Source organism: Aythya fuligula, chromosome 2 (assembly GCF_009819795.1).
Source record: "Aythya fuligula isolate bAytFul2 chromosome 2, bAytFul2.pri, whole genome shotgun sequence".
Lineage (NCBI taxonomy): Eukaryota > Metazoa > Chordata > Aves > Anseriformes > Anatidae > Aythya > Aythya fuligula.
In genome coordinates, this window is record NC_045560.1 from 95433154 (window position 1) to 95454519 (window position 21366).

Consider the following 21366-nt stretch of genomic DNA (forward strand, 5'->3'; position numbering starts at 1 on the left):
GTCCCACAGCAGGCCGGCTCCCGTTCCCCGGGAGGTCCCCACAGCCGGGCGGGGACCCCCGGGACAAGACCCTTGATCCGTGTGGGGGCGATGCGGGCACGGGGGCGGCGTGAGGGGACGGGGCCGGGGCCGGGGCCATGAGGAGCGGCGCTGCCGCTTTAAATCCCGTCCCGAGGGGCGGGCAGGGGGGGAGCTGAGGGCTGAGCCCGCGCAAGGCAGCGGGGGGCGGGGCGGCAGCGGAGTTGGAGGGGCGAAGAGGAGGAGGAGGAGGAGGAGGAAGGCGGTGGTCGTCGTCGTCGTCGTCGTGGTGTGGTCGTGCTGCCCGCCATGGCCACGTCCCCGTGCAGCAGCAGCGGCGTCTCCTCGTCGTCCTCGTCGGGGCTGGGGGCGGACGCGGGGCTGGAGATCCGCACGCGCTCGGTGGAGCAGACGCTGGTGCCGCTGGTGTCGCAGGTAGAGCCCCCCGCTCGCTGCGGGCTGTCTGTCCGTGTGTCCGAGGGGATGCTTCTGCCGCCCGACAAAGGGGGAAAAATAAAAATTAAAAATTAAAATGAAAACTCCGGGGCGCCGAAGTTACCCCGCAAGGTCGCGGGGCCGTTGCGTAACGGCCGCCGGGGGGCGGTTGGAGCCCCGGGATGGGGCTGTGGGGTGCGGGGGGCTCGCCTGCCCCCCAAGGAAATAGGTGGATTTTAAAAGTTAAATAATGTCTAAAAGCAGCCTCAGGGGCCTCGCAGAGGGTCCCACGCTGCCCTGAGCGAGGTTGAAAAGGGAAAAGTTTGGCTTTTCGGCGGTCTGGCGGGTGGCTGTGTGGAAGCGGGGTCTGTTTGTTTGTTAGTTCTCCTCGCTCTCTGCTTACAAAACTGGAGTTTGAGGTGCCCGGTGCAGCCGCTCTGCCTTGAAAAACAATGAGTGAAATTAACATGCAGCGTTTACTTTGTAGCGTTTGTGAAAGCTGATGGTAAAAAGTAAGTCGAAACCTGTCTACACAATCTGCACAGTACCCTTAAAGGATGCGTAGCAGCGACCCAAAAAGCTCTGGTCCTGGTGATGCCGAGTTGTCTTCCTACTGTCCTGGCCGGCTGGAAACAAACTGGCATAAGCCTTGTCCTGTGTTCGTGCAGCCGGGCTGCAGGAGAGGCTTGTGATGGGCTTTTGGGGTTCTGCACTTGCCATGGTAATTTGCCTTCCTCCAAAGAAAACCCAGTCAGTTAAGAGAACCCCATCTCAGGGATTCAGTCCCTTGTCCCAAGGCAAAGTGAAATTAATGACAGAGCTCAGTCAGCTTTCTACCCCTGAAACAACGGAGAGAGGTAAAATAAGGTGACCCCTTTCAGGAAGCTTAGGAGCAAACAAAAACCTTTCCAATTGCAAAGGCTGGATGGACTTAATTGCTTATGTTAAAGCCTTACTGTTAACAGACTTCTGCATCCTTATTTTCCAGCAATACAACTTGAGAAAGGCTGTCTTGTTCCTCTGTGGATTCCCTGCAAGTGGAATATGCCATGTGTGATTTTGTTAATGACCACAAAACCCATGACTGCATTTTCCAGAAGTGAATCTTTCACTTCCACTACGTGCCGTATAAAGTGTCTGAGCGTTTCTGAATGCTCGGAGCTTACTCTTTTCCTGCTAAAGTGCTCCAAACTTCAAACAAGCTTGTTCCCTTGAAGTGTGAGTGCTGAGCTCTGTTTGCTGATGGTGTCAGCAGCAGTTCACTAAACTTGCCAGATAGAATGCCCTACTTACTGGCTGTACAGATTTACCTGCTCCTCCTTCACTGTTTCATGGAGATTTCTTAGTAGAGATATGGAGATTTTTTAAAGTAGGGATCTCACTAGCTTGCTTTCTTTGAATATTTTTGCAGAAATGATGTTTGTAGGTTACTCTGTTTCTTAAAATGTGTTTCTTATGTTCTTCATAAGCTGTGTATCCACAGTAACTGCAGGACTTCTTTTACGTGTGCCTGTACGAAGTACAGTTGCAAAGGGAACTTTTGTTCTTGCTGTGAAGTTAACTTCATAGTTGACCATTTGGTAAAAAGCTGGGAAGTGCCATGTGATACTTGTTTACCACTGAAAAAAAAAGTAGAATGTTGCTACTGCTTTTCACTACTGCTTTTGAGCAAAGAAGAAATTACAGGCTATTCTAAGAAACTGGCTTTCAACCTCCCTTGTTTAGCTAAATCTTTTCTTTCCTTTTTTTTTTTTTTTTTTAAGCAAACTGAAAAAAGCTGCATTGACATTGATTGTTTTTAATTCATGCAATACTGCAAATGTATGTTTGTTTACTTGTTTCTACTTTGCAACTAAAGAAAAAATTGCACTTTCTAGCTTGCTTTACTTATAGACTATTCGGTATCAGAGTATATTTACTACCAGCAGCGGTAAGAGATTCTTGTTTCCTGGTAGGGGAAACTGCCCTTAGAATCACTACTGGATATGTTTATTAGTAAGTTGCTTTTTTTTTTTTTTTTTTTTTTTTAATTTAGTATTTACATTGTTGAACCAGATCTTCATTTTATGTAGATCTATTCATAGCCTCATGCTTCCCTTTTTTGATTGTGCCACAACTGACAAAAGAAAACTGCAGACTTAAGCCACAGTATTAAGCATATTTGCTAACACTTCTTTTTAGCTATCCACTTAGCTGTACTGTGGAGAGAATTATTCTACAGTGTTGTGCAAACTATTTGGCATGCAGCTCAGAAAATATGGTTTTATGGGTCAAAATCCACTTTGTTTAAAAACAAAAAAAGCAAAAACTCTTACTCTGGGTAGGTGCCTTTAATTCTGTGTTTCACATGAACGCTACTGTTTACATCTCCTTTGCTCTTCACTGCTGCTACCATTTCCAGTTTAATTATGTTAATTTTTTTTTTTTATGGAAAGTTTTTGGCAACACAAGTCAGGAAGGGTGTTTAACATGGTCTGCACTGACTCACTTAATAACAAGTCATTTAAACAGTTGAGGAAAGGCAAAGATGAGGGAAAAAGCACTTTCCAGGATGTGGCTCCACCAGTGACTTCCTCAGCTGCCATTATGTACCTGCTCGCTTGTCTAGCGGTTATCAGGTATCCTCACAGCTGGAGAGGAGCCTGTCTGGGTGGATCTGTTCCAGGGAGGCATTCTGATAAAAGGCAGAATAGCTTTCTATAAGCCTTCATGGTAAGGCACTTGAAAAAGTTCAGAGATGAAACTTTGAGCTCTGCCTGCATTCTTGAAAGAAGAAAGTCACTTTTCAGAGTCGAAGGTAACCTATCCACCTGTGTGTAGGCCTCTGGGATCACAGCTAGCTACTTTATATTCAGAAAGCCCGTTTGTTACAGGCACTTTGGAAAATGTTTGTGTGCCCCCATGTTACTGAACATGTTTTTCCAACTTCATAGTTATGGAAAATATCACTAGAGGTTTTGGAATTTGTTTGACCAATGCATTCAATGCCTAAATAACTTAAGAAACAAACAAACAAAACATCAACAACAACAAGTCCATGTTGCTGACTTCTGTTCCCGTCAGTCTTGGATTCCGAATAAATTAGTGGTATGTGCCTTGAGAATGAGAAAAACAAGCCTGTTCTTTATTATGGCATTGTTTCTCTGAAGCAAGCTAAAATAGTTCCCATTTCAGTAAATATTATATAATGTACATAGTGTTCTGCCAGAGTCCTGTTTTTTCCAGAAGTATCTGGAGTTATGTGTTAGAGCCCCAGGAAGAACCAACAACTGATGCTTTCCCATGTATGTGAAAAGCTCACTGATGTAGTTTTCAGATTGAAGGCATGACTTTGGAGTGACCACACTGGATCAAGCTACAGGTCAGCATAGAATCAGTGATCTTTTCTTTATCTTGTTGTCCCTGTCAGATGCATAGGGGAGTTTGAGAACAGGGCAAGCAAATGCGATTATGTCTTTGGACGTTCTTCCAGTTAGTAAGGACTTCTCAAACTGTATGTAGCTTCTGTTTTTTAGGATCATCAGTAGATTTCTCTTTTGTGGTCTTGCCCAGTATTTTCTTGGGCCCACGTAAACCTCTAGTATTTGCAGCAACCTGAGGATAGGAGTTTAGAGCTGTCAAGTACCTGTTTGTATGATGAACCACTTTCTTCTCCTTTTGGATCTTGCTCCTACCACCTATATTTATTTGCTCTCTACTTCTTCATTGGAAGAGACATTGCCCACTTGATCTTTATCATTTTTCTTCAGTGGTATAAAGTTTTCCTAAATTTCTATCATCCCACTTTCAAATACGTTTTTAAAGGTTAGTCTAAAGTTACTTGGAGATGTTCCTTATGTAAACTGTTCATTACATTTGTTTAATACTTAATCGTACTTCTTTAGCCTTTAAAAAAAAAAAAAAAGTTTCTGCTATATCTTTTGTTTTCCATGGTCAAGGTGGAGAGCAGGAAGTAGAACTCACACAGTATTACAGTGTGGATGAAGTCGATAAACTGAAGCATAGCAGTCTGTTTCTTTCATAATTCGTAAGAACAGCTGCTGAGTGTGTATCTGATGTCAGTAGAATCCTTATCATCCTAGTAGCCTTGCAAATAAATCAATGAACTATATACTATATACTGAAAAGGTAATGTGATAGAGTAGGTCAAACTTGGTTGGAGTGTCGGGCTCAAAGAGTGGTGACCAGTGGTAAAAAAAAAAAAAAACAAATAAACAAACAAAAAAAAACAACAGCTGGCAGTCTGTTACCAGTGGCATCCAACACTGTTACAGGGCCCATTTGACATTTTTGTTTTGTTCTTAAGCTTTAATGTTTTTACTAATGATCTGGAAGTTGGGATGATGGGCCAGCTTGTTCAGCAAGGATGTGAACTGTGAATTGTTTTATTACCAGCTTATCTCCCCTCCCTGTGATAACACAGAATAAGCCCTGTCCCGGCACAGGTTTCTGTGAAACTCCATCAGTGTTCTCCCTCTATTACAATAAGCAATCATTTACTTTCTGCCTTCCTACTCCATCTTCCTTCTTCTCATTCTGTCTCTTAATTAGTTAAATATTCGTGCAGAGTATCTTTTGTTCAGAGACTCTCTTGGTTTTCTTTGAAACCTTTGGTATGAACTTGTTCATACCAAACGATTCCTAGTTCTCTTTCAGCAGAGTCCGTCCTTATCCATAAAATCCCTGATCTCTACAGAGAGCTCTGGTTGTTTTGCGAGGCAGGATTTCCCTTAACAAACACCATGAGTTTTTCCCAGCACATCATATTTATTCAGGTTTCCACTACGTCTGCTCTTCCTCATTTTCTTTGTCAATGTGTCAGGCAAGATCCATACCTCAACTATCCATCTAGTTTTAAGTGACATGAGAAAGTTGGTATCATCTGTGGCATCTTTGAGTTCCTTGAAATATTAGTGAATGACATCTAATGTTGGCAAGTTGTACCAGTTCATTGTATCTAATATTTTTCATGTTTTCATATTTTCAATTTATAAAGCTGAATTGACACAGAATTTGTAACAGCCTCTTCTACTGTCACTTTGATTCCACAGAGGTTCTCTGAGCAGATCACAAAGATGCCTTCTGGTGTAGGGATTTCTTCACTTTCTTTCATAGCTGAGCACAAGAGTAGCTGCTCCACTGTTCTTATTGTCAAAGGGTTGAGGCAAAGCTGTGTTAAGGAAGTAACCAAGTATATGAGACTTAACCTCCTGAAGAAATGGATGGCAAGAGCTGGTGAGTTACTTTTAGTGGTACTGCTGTTACTCTTCATGCAACTAAACAGTCTATTGAAGACTTCTAACAGAGCTATGTTAAACTGTAGACATTGAGTTCAGTATGCCACCATTCCATGACACTTTGAATGCTATCTGTGGACTAACTCTGTGTTTGAGAAAGCTGTTTTGTGGTCTCATTGGCTTAAAAGTCCTCAAGTGCCTGGAAACTGCTAGGTTGTTCCTGTTGCAGCAGTAGCTGCAAAACTTGGAACGGCAGCTCACCTTCAGGTAGATCCACAATGCTTGTGGATATGGATGTTAGTATGTGTCTTTAAAGAGGGACATTTTTTTTCTGGATTTATTTAAGGAGCTTCATGACAGTTCTGCAAATGTATGCATGTATGGTGCCAACACTGGCCAAAACATCTGTGAAAGATTGTTGCATCACATAGGTGAAAAGATACATATAATATCTTCCTACAAATGTTTGTTTCTTCTAAATTTGACAGCTGTGAAACTGGTTATCTTGGAGGTTATTCAGTCATGGATTTGCCTTAATGGGCTTTCACTGACAACTTTAAAACACAGAGGCATATTTTAAGAGCACTCATACTTCCAACTTGCTATTGCTAGCTTTTTATTCTTAAAAGCCTGCAAAAACTGGAAAAGTTTTTCTTGCTTTTCATCTGCATCATGCGTTAGTCTTGTGTATGTCCTGTAACTGTACCATTGTATTGAACTACAGGCTCATTTACAGACCTATGTCTGAGCTTTTTGCAAACCAAATAATTATCTCTTCTTCGTTTAGAGACTGAAGCATCTTTCATACATTCATGTCTCATACATTCTCTGGACAACAGTCTTAAACTTAAGAATGTGTACTCTCATTCCTGAACTTCAGTATTCAGTCCAAGCTCTTACCCATTTCAACGTATTTGCATTTCCCATGTAGCAGATGCACTAAGATTTGTTCCAGCAAGTCCTGTGCCTGTCTTGTTTCACTAGGCATTTTTGGTACCTCTAGGCCACCTGCAGTGTTCTAAAGGTTTTTTATGTTGCTGGCTGATCTTGTTCCAAGATGGTGCCAAGGCTTGGGATTTGTTCCTCACGGCACTTTTTGGAAATTTCCTTTTGGGAAAAAAGTAGGGTAATCCATATTTGTCTTAAACCCACTGCTTTCTTCAGCATATTTGAGGAAAGAAAACAAGAGTGCTCCTCTTAAATGCTTCTTGTGTATTAGTCTTTCTCCTTCAGTACTTTAAAATTTCCACTAACTTGCTAGCTTTGCGCAGCTGCTTCTCCATTTTTCCAGGATTTTCTTCTGTGTAAATTAATTTGGTAGGGACTGTACTTAACAGTAGTGCCAAGTCTAATGAAATTATGAATTGCTGTGTAGAGGCTTGCGTTGTAACTTGTACCGAGTGAAGAAAACCTCCTGTTTTAGCGCTGCAGAGAAACTGTGCTGTGGAAGAAGTCGTACGTGTTAACTCTGCTGCTGAGTCTGGAAGCATGTGGTATGCTGCTTGTTTACAGGGTTGTACCTCATTAGTTTCAATTAGTGACTAACTCATTGACTCTTCTCTTCCCTTTGGCTCCACAGGTGTTGTGGATTAAGTTTGTGTGTATTCTGTGTTACAACTCTTCTACTTTATGCAAACAACAAAGCTTGCAGCAGTTCTGCTGTTCCTCAGTCTACATGAGGTTCCCTATGTCCCTTAAGGAGCCTGCTTCTTTGTCTCAGATTTCTGTAGGAAAGTTAAACATACGAGTTTGTCATCTGACTGTAGATCCTGTGATTCCTTCAGTCACAGTCCACCCGCAATTGCGTCTCTGGGCTGATGTAGTTGCAGGTTTCTCTTTACAGAGGCTAGTTTTAATTGACAGCTGTTTAGTGATTGAAGCTAGGTTATTAGGAAACAGTGAAAGGGACATAGCTGGTCAGTTATGGTTGTGGTTGTTAAACTATGCTGAGGAACACAGGAATACATTATAATTTTGTTTACCTGTCCAGAATGTTCTTTTTTATATTATGCTAATTACTGGTGATAATTAGTATCACTAATGATAATCTACTTTACAGGAAAAACTTACATTTGAATGCTTACAACAACAACACCACAGCCGTGGAAAAAAATGTGATTTTTGTTCCATTCCATGAACCCTTGAATGGTGAAACTGGCTTTGAGTTAAACTCGATACCTCTGGTATGACCTTCAGTACCTTAAGCTCTGGTACAACTGAATAAGAGTAGCACTTCAAGCAGCTGAAGTAAGGTTCTTCATACTGACATAGCTGAAAATCAACTGCTCTTTTTCAGTGGAAGCTTCTCTCTTACACTTTCGAGATCAGATTAATGGCTTTCCTATAGATTAAACAAATTTTTTTGGAGTTCTCCAGCAGAATGAATTTTAAATCAAAACTGACTCACAATGATCCTGCACAAAAAGAATGAGAGCAGCTTTCTTGCTATTCAGCATTGTTAACAGATGGTTTTAGACAGATTAGGTACGGAAATCCCCAAAGGATGAATTATGAATTAATGATTGCAAACAACTCTGATTATAGTTTAATAAAATTGCTGTATGGTAGCATGAGCCTATTGCTTTTAGCATGGATTATTTTCTGTTTATGAATTAATTGGCAAAACATAATCCTTACTAGCCAGAGCCTTTAACGATCATTTCTACTCACTGAGTTGTACTGTGTTTCATCAATAGCCTCGCTTAAAGCTAGTGGGGTAACTGAGTAGTAATGCAGAGTCTGGACCTAACTGTAACTGTTAATTTGCTCTAAACAGTGAATGGGATGATTTCTTTGTTTTTATACATAAAATGAATAATCAAACACCATTTATGAGCAAATACTACAGTTCTTTCAGAGGTATACAGAAAAATAAAGTATTACACAGTTGCCTTTGTTCTAGAAGAAGACTTTTGTATTGAATTTTTTGTATTAAGCAGAATCACTTATAAACACATAAAACACTTTAAACATAAATTATTACATATTTTCAAATAAGAATGAAGATAAAAAGAGTTCTAGAAAAATAATGTCGTAAGTGTGGGGGGTTTTATTCAAAGCACAGGTGTCAAAATTGTTTAGAAAGGAAATATTGTCCAAAATTACACATAATTAAATATAGAAGTTAACCAGTGTATAGAATGTTTCCTTTTATTCTCAAAGTTTGTTATTGAATTTTGGAGTTGCATTTAAATTTTCTTAAATTTCACAATGGAATGAATTTTTGTTGCCCTTCACATAATGGTTCCTGAATTATATGCAAGTTCTGTTTTGTTGTTGGTATTTTATTTTTTTTTTACACTCCTCTAAGTGGATAATAGTTGCATATGCAAAGCATTTTCCAGTGTACACTGTACTTCTCTGTTAATCCCTAGGCAAGTATGTGCTTTTCAAGAAGAAATGCCAGGTGTTTCTCTGAATTGAAGTGGTATGCCAAAAGCTGCTAAAGAAGCTTTCTCAAAAAAAGGCCCGAAGAACCATCCTGTCTGCAGCCCGCAGTGAATGGCTGGTATTCATACCAGTGAAGCTGCCTATGGGGCTAACAACTTTTTCTACATCTCCAGGAGCCAGTCCCAACTTGAAATGAAAGAGTTCTCAACTGCAGGCAGTATCAATGTTGTTCCTGATATATCCAACATTACAGTACCTGAATTTTTAGTTCCACAACAGTGACTTTTTCTAAATAAGAAGTTCCAAGTTGTCTTGGGCATTGTTTGCACAAGCAATAGAAGTTTAAGTACGCTAACAAAGGCAAGTTAAAGTTTGACAGGAAAGCCACAATAATTAAATAATTATTTGACGTTCAGTCTCTGGTTTTAGGTTTACCTGATAGTATTAGTAAATTGATTTCTTTTTGAGACTTACATCTCTCTGGTGCTGAAAGCATGTCTACATCTGTTTTGACCACATCTGAAAGTATGCTTTAAACAACGAGCTTCCATCTGAGTTGGTTTTGTTTTCTTAGACTTGTTTGTGCCCAGGATTTCTAGGTGCAAAATGAGAAAAGAAAAAAAAAAAAAAAAGGTAATAGTTTTGTTTATGAAATCTACCCATTTAGGTTAGATATTGAACAACAGGAGGGGAGGGAAATGCACTTTTGCTGGCTTGCACATCCCTAAGACCAATTGTTTGTTAGTTCAAGTTCACTTTTCTAATGAGGCAGTTGTGCACTTCAGCAAAGCTTCAAGATGGTGCTTGTTAGAAGGCCAGTTTACAAAGGAAAGGGCATTAAAGGCTGTTTTATCCTTGGATGTGTTTCAGGATAGGTAAACTCATTCTGTGATCAATGTACTTGATGCACATATATAATTTGAAGAGGTTAGATTGGATTTTCTTTTTTTTTTTTTTTTTTGCTAACTTATAGGTGTCAAGTTGCTCAAAAGTGCAAATTTCAGTCTGTAAACTTCTACACATCTTTTCGAAAAGAGAAGGAAACTGGAACTTGGATTGTTTGAAAATGAAGATCTTTGCCGCTGTCACTCATTTCTATAGAAATTCTGAAGACGCTTTTTGTTGGGGGGAAGATAAGGCAGTCCTCTGACTTGTAAGGCACGTGAGAGTGAAAAAGTTAGCTTTGTTTGATCAGTGGTCAAGCATTGCTGAACGTTCTTCAGGGATTCTTTGCTGCTGCTGTTCTGGGGGGAGGGAGGTGGTTGGGGAACGGCAGGAGTGCACATCAGTTTTGCTTTATTTTTCTGCCTTGTATCTGTGGATCACTGGTGTTCCCTGATTTTAAAGGAGTCTGGAAAGTGAATGTTAAAAAAGCAAGTGTATTTCTCCTTTATAATTCTCCTTTATAACTGTCATTTTAGTAGTACTATTAAAGTATTATAAATTCCACATAATGTCTTATAGTAGTGTGAGTTGTATTTATTCTTTCTCTAGAGCTCCTGCAACTGCCAAAAAAAAAACACAGGCTGGAGGAAGCTGGAGGAAATAAATGAGTGTCATAAAAGTCAATTTAACAATGTCACCTGTATCTTCACTTTTTGGATAATCATTTTGTTGGCATTTGGTTTAGATCTTGAAGTTTAAAGGACCCTTGGATTTCTAGGAATGCGTTTGGCACAAAGAAAGTGCATATTCACTGCTATAGTACGGCCATGCTATGAATTCAGTCCTTTCTTTTGTTCTCTAAACAATTCCAAGAATGTGTAACAAGTGAATAGTAATGATGCTAATAATCCGAGGTGTGTATTCAAATTAGAAGTTGTGTACTTTTGCCTTTCTTGGCAAACTTTACAAAGAGAGGTCTGAAGGAGGTTTTGAAGCCCAGATCTGAACGAGCTGAAGAGGGCTGTTCCGACCCCTTCCAAATGATGTTTTCTGTGTGTTGAAGCTGTTATGCATGAGAAGTACACAAACATTTTAAATTAAAAGTATGATTTGCAGTTAACCAAAACTCTGGATATGAGTGTAATTAGCTAGTACCTCATTTACCTCTTTTTCTCTCTTCTTTTTTTTTTTTTTTTTCTTCCTTCTAGGCACCCTTGCTTAGCCCTCGTTGGAGGTAATCGGTTAGGTAGATCAATAATCTGAGTTGGGAGGGCTCTTTTGTTGCTTGTCAGTTTTTGCTTGTCACTGCCTGCTCTTTGTTTTTCCTTCTTCCTCTCCAGAGGTAGCTTATCAGCTTGTTAGGCACTAGGTGTGAAAGACTGCCAGAGGCTGCTCCAAGCATTTCCCTGTAGATAAGTGAACCAGCTTAGGTTGTTAAAGTGGTTTAATTCATTAGCTTCCCTGAAGGCTTTTATGAAAGGCGTGTACCAAAGCAGTGAGAAGATGCTTTTGGAAAGCCTTCAGGTAAAGATGCGACTGCAACAGTCCCAGTACTACAAGTTTAACAGAACTCAGCAGTCTTGGACATGCAGCATATTTTTACTGCCCTTTGCATACTGCCTGCAGGCAGTATGAGGAAAATACATTAATATGGGTAGTGGGATCATACCACTTCTTGGAAGCTGTTTTCTTACAGAAGCTGTGACTTGAGGTCCTGAATCATGTGTTGAGCTCTGTGCAACTTCTGCAAGGTGATGTTGGTTGCCCCTTAGTAATGTATGGAAGAAACTTCTGTTTCAAGTGTTCATAAAGCAGAGGCAGTGGTCTCAAATACTGTTTTCAGGGTAAACCGAATATGGGTGTATACAGTTAATTAGCGCACTAGGAGTTAATGCAGTTGCATTTCATAGGATCACAGAATATCCTGAGTCAGAAGGGACCCACACAAGGATCACTGATTCCAGATCCTAGCTCCACACAGGATCACCCAAAAAATAAACACAATGTCTGAGAGCGTTGTCCAAATGTTTCTTGAACTCTGGCAGCTTGGTGCTGTGACCACTGCCCTGGGGAGCCTGTCCCAGTGCCCGACCACCCTCTGGGTGCAGACCCTTTCCCTAACCCCCAGCCTGACCCTCCCCTGTCCCAGCTCCATGCCGTTCCCTCGGGTCCTGTCGCTGTCCCCAGAGAGCAGAGCTCAGCGCCTGCCCCTCCGCTCCCCTTGTGAGGGAGCTGCAGGCTGCCATGAGGCCTCCCCTCAGCCTGCTCTGCTCTGGGCTGAACAAACCAAGGGACCTCAGCTGTTCCTCATACGTCTTGCCCTCTAGACCCTTCACCATCTTTGTAACCCCTCCTTTGGATGCTTTCTAATTGCATAGAGAATTTTATTTTGGTTAATCTTTTCCAGCCTCTGAAAACTTTCAAAGATGAATTCCTACAAAGAAAAAAAGGGTAGGAAGATAAGGCCTTCCAATTCTTAAATAAATAATAAAAAATCTGCACGTTAGCTAGACTTCTTATATATATATATATATATATATATATATATATATATATATATATATATATATGTGTGTGTGTGTGTGTGATTATATATATATATATAATCACATACACAAGTGCTTAAAATGGTTAGCAAGGCTTTCAGTAATGCCTGGATGTGCATTTAATTTTAACACTTTTGATTTTTAGGGTGAATAAGCAGGTAGTTCTTGTCAACTTCTCAAGTTCCCTAAGGCTTGTCCTTTGTGACAGAAGCCTCCCTGGCAGTTTTGCTGGTAGCCCAGATGGGCTGAATGTCAAATGCCAGCTGCTACTTTGGTGCACTCTCAAGTGAGGTTGCGTTCTGTAGCAGATGTGGGTGTTAGAGCGATGTGTGTGGCTGACCCATTTTGCTATTGCAAAATTATTGCAATAAAAAGTTGTTGACCCATTGTTGCTATTACACTTCTGTCAAAAAGAGATTTCTAACCTAAGTGAGCTTAATGGAAGATACAGATGTGAAAATACACAAAATGTAAGAGGAGCTGTTATCCTAAGGATGCTAGGGGGTAATAGCTGATCTCAACTGCATAGAGAAAACACCTTAAAATATTTGCTCTAGCAGGAAAACTGATTAGTGTGAGGCAATAACAAATATTACTCACGTGAGTCTAAATCATCCTACGTACACGGTGTGTAAGGAGGTGTGTAGGGTACCTTCCAACTTGATTTCCCAATTTAACTTCTGTTTGTGGGAGTGGCTGTGAAATAGCTACATTTCCGCTGGTGTTATATATAGTAGCCTATAAATACTTCCTGAAACCCAATCTCTTAAGTATCACTTTATTCTGTCATGCAAGACTTAATTACACTGATAATAAATAGACATCAGAATATTTTTAGCTAAGCATGCTGTCATGATGCTTCCTGTGCATGAAGCATAGAACAACTTAAATATCACTATCTGAAGGCTCTCCAAAAGGTTTGAAAACAGCTGCTTGAAAAGTGCCACCGTTGAACTTGTTTCCTTAAATATCAAGTACATCTTGATCTATTATGACTGTATGTTAGTTTCAATAAAGTTGTGGGAAAAGACAGTTTTCCGGGGGCTGCTCATAACAAGTGACTGAAGATTGTAACTGACAATTTTTTGAGAAAGCACAATCCTTCAGCTGATCATCTAAGTCTCATCCAAGCATGCCATGGATAAATTATGAGTCCTTATTCAACAGAATATAAGTATTATCAAAAGGACTGCTTCCTTTCTAGCACCTGACTGGTAAATTATTAGGTAAACAGCATGCAGTGTATTGCTGTTGTTCAAAGAGGCTTGCAGGTAATCTCTTCAGTTCTTAACTCCTGCCCAAACACCACAAGTGTTAGTGACTGCGTGATGCGTGGTCCGTATACAGCAAGTTAAATATCTGGGAGGTCTTAAGCTTAAAGCAGAGCTTAGATAATGTTCTTGGAGTCATAGGGGATTTTATTTAAAAATAAAAAACAAGCAAGAAACACAGCAGTAATGGTTCTGGCCTGATTGCCACTGGATAGGCTGTGAGTCACAGCCCTATAGAGGGAAAAAGTAATTTTTTATAATCTAAAACATCCGTAAACACTAGAGTCATAGAATCATAGAATATCCTGAGTTGGAAGGGACCCATAACGATCATCGAGTTCAGCTCCTGGCACCACATGGGTCTACCCAAAAATTCAGACCATATGACTGAGAGCACAGTCCAAAGACTTTTAAACTCCGACAGGCTTGGTGCCATGACTATGCCCATGGGGAGCCTGTTCCAGTGCGCGACAACCCTCTCGGTGAAGAAGCTTTTCCTGATGTCCAGCCTGAACCTCCCCTGCCTCAGCTTGACACCATTCCCATGGGATTCTAGAACAAAAGAGCCTTTATTCCCTTAGCTGATCTGTATTTCATGCATTTCTCTACCTTGTTCTTTTATTAGGAATTACCTACTCCTATTTCAGGAGCTGCTTGCTACTTTATATATATATATTTTTTTTTTAATCAAAAGCATCCTACACAAAATTTACTGTATCAGCACAGGCTGCATGTGCCACATCTAATGTTATAATGTTGATCACACTTGAATAGGTGTGAAGCTGTTTATGTCTTGGTAAGTTTCAAACTTCTTGACCAGCTTCTGTTGGTCAACTAGCTTCCTTCTTTTCTAATGTTGAAATGGTTCCTCTAGTGGCCCTAATGCAGCTAGTCCCAAAGAAATTATATTACCCAGTTGGGACTTCATTATTCCAGGAAATATTTGCAAAGCATCATCTGCCATGTGTAACCATAGGTGTCCAACCTAAACTTAATCTGCATTTAGAAACTCCTTCAGTGGGTTTACAGACTAGATGACACTGGCGGTGGCACCTGCCAAAACAGTTGCTGCTGCTTGCTTCACCTTACGTGGTGGGGAATAGGAGGTGTCTCTTTCTGAAATCGTGCAATCCTGAAGACCCCTATAAAGAGAGTACTAAAGTGGTAGAATCGTGAAGTTCACCCATGTCTCAGATGAATGTGTTTCTAAAAATGTTTTGTAGCACTTCATGAAAGCAACTTAACGTAACTGACATCTTAGCGATTTTTGTCATTTGTGTACCTTTACAGTAACATATGGGATTAAAATGCCCTCGATGATTTGCAACAGACCGTGGGATTCCTTTCATTCTGCAGTGTTAGTTCTGTATGCATTTTTTCAGGGTTACGCTGAACGTGTTTAAACTTCTGCTATTATAAAATGCTGTGGGAGGCAAACTCATAGCCAGGATGTGCATCCAACTTATATTCTATTTGTTATTCTATATACTTTTGAAAAGTCAGTAACTCAACGGGTTTGTATTAGTCCTTTGTTTGCATAACATTGGGTTCCTGTTTGCTTTAATATCAGTTGAGGAAAGAAAGTTGTGCCCCTCTGTCAAATTGGTTTTCTGCAGCATTTGGGCTGATGCTCTTACGACATTTACTGTCCATGGCTAGTCAGGAGTTAGCCAGCTGGGCTTCTTAGGTTAGCTTCAGGTATTTGGGGTACCCAAAGCATCCACAATGCTGGAATTTGGAGAGCTGCACATTGCAGGCGTTTTTAACATCTGTTTGACATGCATCTGAATTTCCACGGAAGTGATGGTAATTGGGAGTGGTATCCATTTGGGGAATATCATTCCATCTCTAGAATGAACTTGGAAGTGTTGACGTATATGCTTGGATATACTCTTTAATAGGACTGTTTTCATCCTAAACTGGTCTTTATGCTGGAGAGACATCAAGGGTTTTTGGGCTTTGGGAATGGAGGTTGGTGAACTGTGGTGTGGGTCTAATATAGGGACAAATTTGTTGTATGAACTGTAGAAAGTGGCATTCCTTTGGAGCTCCTGGCTTGGGAACAAGATGGAGAAAGGAGAACACAGAAGCCTTGGGCATTGATTAAATTACAAAGCAGAACAGTTCTTATGCTGCTTCCTGCTCTTTCCTTGGATGTGATGTGAGCATTACAGATACAGCTTCTAGGAGAATGTATGAATGAATCGTGATTCATATTTTTCTGAGGAACAGACATCTGTGATCAAGCTGATACAGCCGAGGTGTTTAAGCACTTAATTCATGTAATTCTGTGATTCTCTTAGTAGACTTCTTTAAGCTTCTAAGGATGTGGCTAGTACTACAGTGCATTTTAATCTGCACTGCTACTGAAAGAAGCACCTCTAGTCTGTATATTTTCTCTTTTGCTGCCAAATACTGATTATGGGCAACAGATTATGAATAAAACTAAACTAATAAACATCGCCTTCTCCACAGCTCAATTTTAACCCACATCAAATAAATTCATTGCAAAAATGGGGGGAAGGGAGGGGAAGGGATGAGGCAAGGATAAGCAGGACTAACTTTTTTGGCAACAATAATGGCTTTTATTCTGGTTTAGGAGTTTAGGATTTTTTGATAGGCCAGAACAGGATGCTTCAGATGGTTTCTAAAAGGTAAATGGTCTTTCTTTTTGTGTAAAGACTGTGTTACTGCTTGTTCTTTCTTAAAGCCTGCCTTATTGAATTGGATAAAACATCTTTTAGAAAGGCTTATTTCAGTTAAAGAAGCCAAAGATCCTAAATCCTAGTAGATGAGTGTGTTTAGTCACCTGGCAGCATAAATACTTTATAGGATTTCCAATACTAGTAAACCCCAAACAGTGTTGATATGCCTACAGCTGGACTCCTCAACTTCTAGTCTGTCCTTAATGTGAAAGCCTGTTGAGACCTAGGGCAGTTTATTTTAATATTGTGAGTAGGAGGAAAAAAAAAATCAATTCATTTCAGATCAGAGATAAGCTGAGATCACAGCAGATGAGCAAACTTATGTTCATTTTTTTTTCTTCTCTAAGAAGTTAAATGATAACTCATGACCCCACACTTATTTTATTAGTATGCTAAGTTGTATGTTACTGAGTTCAGTAACAGCTCAAAACTTGTCTATAATATCAAAAACTCATTTTGTATACAGTTCTAAAAGTTAACTCTTACTTGTTCACAGATAACTACTCTTATTAATCATAAAGATAAACCAAAGCGTTCAGACAAGACTCTGCAAGCAATTCAGCGAGTGGGCCAAGCAGTTAACCTGGCAGTTGGAAGATTTGTTACAGTGGGTGAAGCTATAGCCAACGAAAACCATGAATTGAAAGAAGAAATGAGTGTTGCTTGCATCGAGGCAAGGAGAGCAGGTATGTAGTTACTCATGAAATTTGTAACCTTTTGTGCATGTGCCAGTTTTGGCACAGCATTTTTAGTGCCAGGAATAATGTAAGATCTTTAATGTGTTATTTAATTGTTTAAACCTCTCTGGTTCATTCAAGGCCTGATCTGTCACTCATTTTTGTTGCTTGCTTAAAATGCTGTCATTTTATGAGCCACTGTGTCATTTTATTTATCCAGTGGATGGAGTTGTGTGTTGGCTTTGATCTTTTGCCACAAGGAATTACCTGACTGCTGTTTATAATAAGATGTTACTAGAGACAAAGAGCAGAATGTTGAGAAAATAAGCGTAGAGTTGCTCTCAAGCTAAAACAGTGGAGTATATAAAGTAATTTGAGATCACTTCATTTTAAATCTGAATGTGTGAATGAAGGTCAGTGTCAACCCATATTTCATCAAGAGTCAATAAGATGACTCACATCAGTCATCCTATGACTTCCCTCAGTAAAATGAAAATCATACCATGCTTGTCTTTTTGCTGGATTCAGTTTTTGTTGCAGACTTGCTGGGTGTATGGATTGAATTTGAAGTATGTAAAATTGATTGAGTTGACTTTGTCACCCTTCTCCCTTCAGAAGGCCCTCTCTAGGCAAACAGTAGGTTGCATCCTCTGATCCTGTAAGAGAATGTCAGTGTCATGTTAGAAACCACCTTCCCGGATATGTCCCTTGAATGATGTTTTAGTGACTATTCATAAATGAATATTCTTACAACTGCAGTGCAGCTCTCAAAAAGATCAGATCTTGAATAATGCTCCTTTTGTTGTTTGTGGTATTTGGGTGTGGGGTTTGTTTGTTTTCTTTCAAATACTTTCAGATAATGGGAAGTTCTGCTTGAAGTTCTTCCTTTTTAAGCAGGCAGAAGTACCTCCTGGCATGACAGATTGTCTCCCTGAAGCCACAGGAAGCATTAAGTCTGTCTTGAGTTTCCAGATGTGATGGCAAATAAATGACCCTTCCTTCAACACTAATGCCTTGTCTGCAGGAAGGAGCCATTCTCCACTCTTAGACAAGGATTACTGTAATTGATCTGTTAGTGGACTTGTGGGTGTTTGTGTGATTTATTTTTGTTTATTTATTATTTTGTTTGTTACCTTTTTAGTAACTGCAGAAGCCTTGAGAAACTTGCCTATTGGTGTCCTAACTGGTGTATTTGTTGTTAAATCCTGTGCTGGCCTCAAACTTTGGGGATGCATGTTTAGTACACTCCACTCAGCGTGTGCAGTTAATACCAGTTTTGTGCTTAAAAGAAAAAAAAAAAAGTTTACAGATTAGGCATGGTAATGTAAGAAATCCTCTGAAAACTCCTCATCAATGAGGAGCAACAAAGCACACTGGTGATGAAGGACTGTTTTTGTTACTTGAAAAACTCTTCTAGATAAACTTCAGACTGAAGATTCATGGCTGCTCCACTAAGCTTGGCTGCAAACAGAAATGTCCTAATTTGAAAACATTCCATTTGTTATGTAAAGCATGCCTTTTCTCTCCAGAGATCCAAGTAAAATGCTGACAAGCCAAAAGCTCCCATTGATAATCTCAGCTACTAAAAGACCAGTGTAGTGTGAATCTCTGTTTCTTGACTTGGCAGTGTTTTTGTGGCCAAGTGCTTCTCCTCCTGCTCTCCATCAGTGTATCCAGGAGGAGCTCAGAATCTAAAAATAGTCTGGCTGCCCTATTTTCTCTCACCAAATGGTTATACTTCCTCTACGTTCTAAGTTTTATTTCCTCACTATAGAAGAGGGAGGATATAGGTTGTTTACTTTTCTGTCAAGCCTTAGATTTACCTTGGCATGGGTCAGTTATTCTCTCAGACCTATGTACATGTATTTCACATCTAACTGAAGACTTGCATGGAAAATTCCGTATATCATATGTGTTTGATGCCATTTTTTGTTTTGTTATTTGTTTTTGTGTTCGTATTATCTCTGTGGATGGCTAAGTGTTGGACAAGGCAAGAGAGCCATTTGTGCAGAGACATTTTTAAGGATAGCTGTCCTCCGAATTCAGTCTCAGAACACAGTCGCCCAAGTGCCATTTTGAACAGCTCTGGTGTTCCCAAGCAAGCCAATAAAATCTCCTGGCGAATTATATCCAAGAACATTGAATTGTAGAAAAGAATCAGCATGGAAACATTGTTTGTCACTGAGAGATGTCAGCTAATGTGACTAGTTTGAAAAGCCCAAACTGCCAGCTTATTGTTCTGCTTTTGTGTCAACCACTCTTCAACACTGGAGATGTCACCGTTAAATATTGGATTTTCACATTACAGTATGCATGACAAGCATAAGCTTTATATGGAGTGGAGTTCCCACAACAAATTCAGCCAACCATGCATCAGCTCTTCTCATGGGAAGCTGTAGTTTGCCTCAGTTATTGAGTTCTGTGGGGAAGGTGTGAAATTCTTTTGTTTTATTTTTGTGAGGGTAAAATGAAAGGAAAAGTGGGAGAAGAAGCCTTTAGGGGATTCTCACTGTAAGTCGTAACTGCTTCTTGTTGACTGAGATCATACTGGTCTCCAAGTTTCCTATGTTTCTAGTTGCACATGCACATAAAGGAAGCAAAAAAAATTAAGAATTTGACCTGAATGAGCTTTCCATCACTTAAGAAAATGTTCTATGTTGTCAAATTATATGTACATTAATGAAGCATTAAGGCGTAGCAACAGTGTGAAGTTTGTGATGTCACTTGTGAAGTAATAGCTTAGCTCTGGACTTCTGAACATTTTTACTGTAATAGAAACAAAATTTATGTAATGCAGATTCGTGTGCAGCTAAAGCACACATTTTTCATGTCTGTGTGCTGGATTTTGAAACGTTGACATCCCATGTTCATATGGCATGGGCAGCAGAAAGTCCTCAGTGATTAGGACAGGATGTTGTGGAGCTGTTTTTACTTCCTTGTAAGCCAATAAATTAAATGAGGCTTCAAAAATTAAAGGGAAGCTTTGTTAGCCATAGAAAATAGATCTCAAGCCTAAAAGATTTAGAACGTTCAGAGTCTGAATTGCTGAGGAAAGTAGTGAGTCTTCAGATCAATTGCACACCCTGCAGAGGCTTTGAAGGACGACAGATGTAGTATCTGACTCTTGTGAAGGGTATAATCAGTGATCCAAAGTGTTTCAGACTTGTTATGACTATTTCCTTGCAATAAACCTTGTAATTTGATTGACTCGGAAAAGAATCATCAAACACTGCAAAGGGTCATGTAGCAGATTTTTCTTGCACTGTGTCAGTGTTTACAGTGACAGTAGAGTAGTGGAATGTAACTCAAAGAACCACATTTTTAGATGCCCATCTGTGATATTTTTTTTCCCAAACTAAGGAAAGACTGGTTAATTTAAAAGAAAAAACACATGTCAAGAATGAGTTAGTGTCATAACATTTTCAGTATTCTCTGCCAGTTGACTACATAGCCCTAAAGGAAGAAATGGAGTAAAATGGGAGCGACAGCTCTCTCCTACTTTTGTCTTGTCTTTTAGTACAGAGAAGGAATAAACTAAAAAGTCTGACAAGCAGCGATTTAAAATGGATACGTAGAATCGCAAAATAACTTAGGTTGGTACGGATGTGTATCTTCAAGAATGGAGACACTACAATTTCACTTGTACACCTCTTACCGTGTTTGAGCACTCTTAAATTTGTTAAAGCCTTTTATTCCTTGTCCATTGTTCCTTGTCCTATCACCAGACACTTATGAAAAATTATGCGTAAATGGTATAAATCGTGGAGCTGTGTTTTGAAGGACTGTCAGGCCTTCCTTGTTCCATGGATTTTGTATGTGTCATTTCCAGATTAATAATGCACCCTCAGGTTCTTCATATGAGAGCCCTGGCTTTATCAGATTTTTGAAGTGATTATCTTGTATGATTAGGTGAATTATCTCAGTTGTGGTTTTGGAAATGCATCCTAGGGGACTCAATCAAATGTCCTAGACATGATCTTCAAGGATGATCTGCAGGTTAGCTGTGGTTTGGTCATTTTGTCTTGGGCGCTAATAAAAAGTATGCCTTATTTCAGAGCTTGCTTGTGTTTGGTCTCTCAGCAGTCCTTCTGCAGTTGTGGAATAAGGAAACTGCTCTGTGCCTTTCCTGTATTGGACTATTATCTAGGACTATCTATTATTTAACAGGTCAGGGTCCTGTGATTTTTCTCAGACAAGAAGAA

At 39.9% G+C, this 21366-nt stretch overlaps 1 protein-coding gene across 1 annotated transcript in view; it reads left to right on the top strand.

Moving 5' to 3' along the window:
• The first annotated feature begins 266 nt into the window (after positions 1-266).
• Positions 267-21366, top strand: part of CTNNAL1 (catenin alpha like 1) — a 55031-nt gene continuing 33931 nt past the window's right edge. Inside the window, exons 1-2 of the mRNA XM_032181511.1 lie at positions 267-453; positions 16984-17173. Coding sequence (XP_032037402.1) covers positions 328-453; positions 16984-17173 — 316 coding nt within the window. The 5' untranslated portion in view covers positions 267-327. The remainder of the gene's footprint in view (positions 454-16983; positions 17174-21366) is intronic.